Raw genomic sequence first — 4,368 nt, 5'->3', positions numbered from 1 at the left:
ACTTTATTTATCACCAGAAGAAAACATGTTAGATGATGGTTACGCATATACCACTAATTTCATGACTGGTTACTAATGCCTTCATTTTTTATAATTGGTATGTCTTTCTCATGAATACATATATTTCTGTTTTCACAGGCACCATGACTGATATAACATATGAAAGTAAGTAAGGTCTTTTTAACAAAAGGCTAATTAAATGTGTCTGTAATTGAATAGTGAAAAGACATATTTTTGCAACTTTCGTGCTTGTGGCAACTACATCATCTGCTTCATAATTTTGTAAATATTGCAGAACCCTATGTGGAGAACTTCATTGTTCACTGGTTAAACAACATGCACATATCCCTGTAGCACAAGGGACAAATTCGGAGTTAGCTCATGAACACATGGGTCTGAATGACTTTTCTTTTTTCTAATTTAGGGGGATTTCTTTTTTTTTTTAGAAGTTAGGGGCTTCTTGTTTTCAGTGCAACATAATGCATTAAGCTTTATGTAACAATAATTGAATTCATCAATCCGGTTCAAACAAGGAATTAACTTGTGTAGACCAGATAACCTGAGTGATCTGTCAAATAACATTTGGGGAAACATCCATTTTATTATTTTGCAATGAATGTATCAACAATCTTCTTCTATTGATGTTGCCAAATACCCATTTTGCCGTCAGGTCGATGTGCTGGCAAGCAGCATTTATAAGGATTACATAAATAATCATTACATCACAGATGCTTATTCCAGTGAACTGAAAAACCAACATACATGTTGGTACACGTGACCTTTTTTTCTGCTCATGCACAAAATGGAACTCCAAACAGGTTTATTGTTTTAGAGAAACAAGACCTCGGACTGTTCAAGCAGTGTCCATGACTCGCCCAAGGAATAAGATCGTTTGGCTCTCACGGTGACAAATCATGAACAGGAATGGATGGTCAGCCCGAAAGATAATTGGCTTTTCTGGTTCATGTGGCATGGAACACTTTCTAATAAAAACAAAAGCTGTTGCTGCTGCTGCTTCACTTCCCTTTTCATTCACATCCACAAAAGCCTTGTGGACAACTTCAGAGATGAAGAGGTCTTGTTTTCCTGAAATGCCTGAAAAATTAGCTCTTTTTCCATCAAAGGCATCCTTCATTCCCATCTTGATAAGGGCTTGATTTAGACTGAACACATCTTCCAGTTTAAACTTTGGCATCCAGACTTTGACAAGCTTCTTTCGTAAGTTCTTATTCCAACCTTGAAGTACTTCAGCAGACAGTTTCTCTTCCAGCTTTGGAAGGCCATCATCCTCGTTTGGCAAAATGACCAGCATATTCAAATCTTGACCCTTGTATGGCATTTCTAAGACAATGCAGTCATTAGGGTCATCTACAGCAACCGGAAATTTACCGGACTGAAACATGAAATTGACGGGTACTTTCTGACGGTCATCAAGAACTTTGAAAACATCTGCTTTAGTTATGTTTCCATCAAACTGAGATGCCCAGTTCCCCTTGAAGTAGATGGCATTCACTAGGACAAGTCTTGTCAGTGGTCCAAGCACTCCAGGTGCAATGAGGTCTTTAATCTTTCCATTGGTCTGTTCAGAGACCCAATCATTAATGCTCCTCCTTGCTGCAGGAGACCCCAAATCTGGCACAGCTTCTACCATGGAATCATAAAACCTTGCAGCAATTTGCAGGAACTCTTCAGTGAATGGATAAGCTGCTTTTCCATACAGCTTATTGGCAGTTTTTAGTGTGTAACCAGGATTCTGAGTGACGAGATGTGTTGTTAGTTCCTTGAATGCTTGATGAACTTTGCTGTCACTAAATTTACTGAACTGAAGCACACTGGACATTTGTAATGCTGTTTCCTCTCGAGCTCCAATGTAGGTCAAAGCCAAAGCAGTTGAGATGCTGAAGGGAGAGAAAAACAGGTTCTTGTTCTCTTTTTCCCCCTTCAGGACTTGGAAAAGTTGCATCCCAAAAGTGTTGTTTGCAACAGCTAGCTGCTCTGCATGCCTGGTTGGTGGCTGTTTAGAGAGGGCCATGATGCAAAACCTACAATATAAGTTACAAAGATGGAACAAACTTGTTGGTTTATGTAGAGACAACATGATATCCAGTTGGCCCCATTGCATGTTAGTATTCACTGAGAATCTTGCAACTGATTGAATTACTTTTAAGTAAGGTTGAGAGTACTTTTCTGCAATAGGAATAATATCAACACATAGAATATGTTGTCATAATCCTGATGTAGAGCAGAAATTAGATTTTTTTTCTCAAAGTTGATAAAACTTACAGTTTTAGTCTATGGTCAGGATGTTTTAAAGGTGCATGGTCCCGGTGTTTTAGTCAAATGCGTACGCGGGCGCACGGCGCAAGTTTCCTATAGAGACCTACGCTATCGACTCCTCTTTAGCGCTGACGCTTTGGCCCACTTCCCCGAGTCCGAAGAAGTCCGATTCACTGTAGTCAGTGGTCCGATCACAGTTCGGCTCATGATACGGCTGAGGGGGATGACAGCTTTATCAAACTTCTTTTGCGATGTCATAATAAACAAGCACATATGCACGCACCCTGGCATTACTACAGACTGCGCGATGCGCAGAGAAGACAACGAAGGCAACGTTACTTAGCAACACCTACGCACTTTACTCTTGATGACAACTCAACTTCGGTAATCTTCGTATCAATGCTAACGATGATCGGCAGTATCATCAACAACGCTCTCTACACTACCGGGACTATGCACCTTTAATTAATGAAGTTCCAATCACTTCTATCAAGGAGCTTCAGCTCCTTGCTTCTATCCAGCCAACTGCAACTCAAAAGATACTTTTTTTTTTATAAGAGCATGTCAAAAATGGACAACAATGTCAATACTCTGCAATATTGTTCAGGAATACCATTTCTCAAGTTAAAACGCTGCCACAAGTAGACAAGAGTTGCACGGATGAATCTGGAGTTCAGAAAATGGGTCACATTTTTTGAGGAATATGCACGACACTGGGCTTGGCAATTTTCCCCCATATGTTTCAGTTTACTTTACTTTCGGTTTCCCCTGTGGTTTCCTGTAGTACATTGTAGAGGGAGCCTTATTCTGTCTTCAAAAGAATGTGGCTTATCTATGAATGTCCCACACATACTACTGTGCTATCTTCTTCCTGGTTAGTAACATCTCGAGTATCAATATGCTACAAAATATCAAGCAGTAAATAATGTTACTACTTTGATGCAATCTTGACAGCTCCTTTCAACAATGATGTACATTAAAGGACTACACGTATTTCACTGTGTACCTGTAACAGTCTAAGAACACTTCAAGTACTTCAACTATTGACTGTCTTGACTATGTTTATGACATGTTTGTTTGGTGGATAAATAAAAACTAAAACTATCTACGCCCCACCAGCTCTCCGACCCCATTAGGGATTCCTCAACAAACATCTCTGGCACAGGGCAGATATAGTGGCTCACTGTAACAATGGTAAGTTCATAGGTTGGCCAGGATCTTTGGTCACAGTACTTAGTACACGAAACCACTGAGACTAGATGAATGAGGATACATTTCTTTTTAGCTCAACTGTTGTGATTTACAGGTAACCAAAGTGCCTCTCTAGGTGCAAAAAGGGGGGGGGGGCAGAACAAAGCCATATCATAACAAAAATGATTATCAATTTTATTACCAAGAGAAACTTTATCTTGTTACCTTTTCCATATTGTACACAATTCATATCTTCTTTGGAAATCTTCAGTGTTGGCGGCTGTATTCCTTATTGTTAAACGCAACCAAGGAGGGAATAGGATTGTTTCCCATCTTACATTGGAGCAGAGCCGTGTACATAATGTTTTCAATGTGCTCAAGTTAATTTGAAAATTTGTTAATTGAAAATTGCATTAGTCTTCTCACTGTGAAGATGGCCAGTACATAACTAGTACAGTGGCGGATCCAGGAAGGGGTACACTGGGCACACGCCCCCCTTTATTTGTTAAAGGAGCCCCTCTCTCCTATATGGAATCCCTGCATCTGCTCCTTCGCTGTAGAATCTATTGCCATGGTTAAAGAAGTCATTCACACATCACTGTGATTACAAAGTGTAAGCCGTCTGTACTTTGGAATCAAGTTACAGTATTTTCTGTACTCTTATCACATTTGAATTGTGCATGTCGTTCATTAAAACTCATGACATATTTGATTCCATTATCTTCCTCTTGTCTTTTTTTTTTGGCGGGGGATGGGGTGGGGAAGAAGGTAAAACTCATGTACATCCACCTTTAGGTATATTGTGGGCTATGTGTAAAGGCTGCACACACCTTGTGCATTGGCTCTTCTGATCTGAAGACAAGCATGGAGCATGCGAATTACTGTACAGCCAAACACATA

The 4,368-nt window shown here is 39.9% G+C and overlaps 1 protein-coding gene across 1 annotated transcript; it reads right to left on the bottom strand.

Annotated features, from left to right (window-relative positions):
- Positions 1–853: 853 nt before the first annotated feature.
- Positions 854–2,032, bottom strand: LOC140235855 (leukocyte elastase inhibitor-like). Its single transcript, XM_072315852.1, has one exon. The coding sequence runs from the start codon at positions 2,030–2,032 to the stop codon at positions 854–856; it is 1,179 nt and encodes a 392-aa protein (XP_072171953.1).
- Between the last annotated feature and the right edge of the window lie 2,336 nt (positions 2,033–4,368).

This window comes from Diadema setosum, chromosome 12 (genome assembly GCF_964275005.1).
Source record: "Diadema setosum chromosome 12, eeDiaSeto1, whole genome shotgun sequence".
Classification (NCBI taxonomy): domain Eukaryota; kingdom Metazoa; phylum Echinodermata; class Echinoidea; order Diadematoida; family Diadematidae; genus Diadema; species Diadema setosum.
The sequence above is the reverse complement of the archived record's forward strand: the minus strand, read 5'-3'. Positions and strand labels throughout refer to the sequence as shown.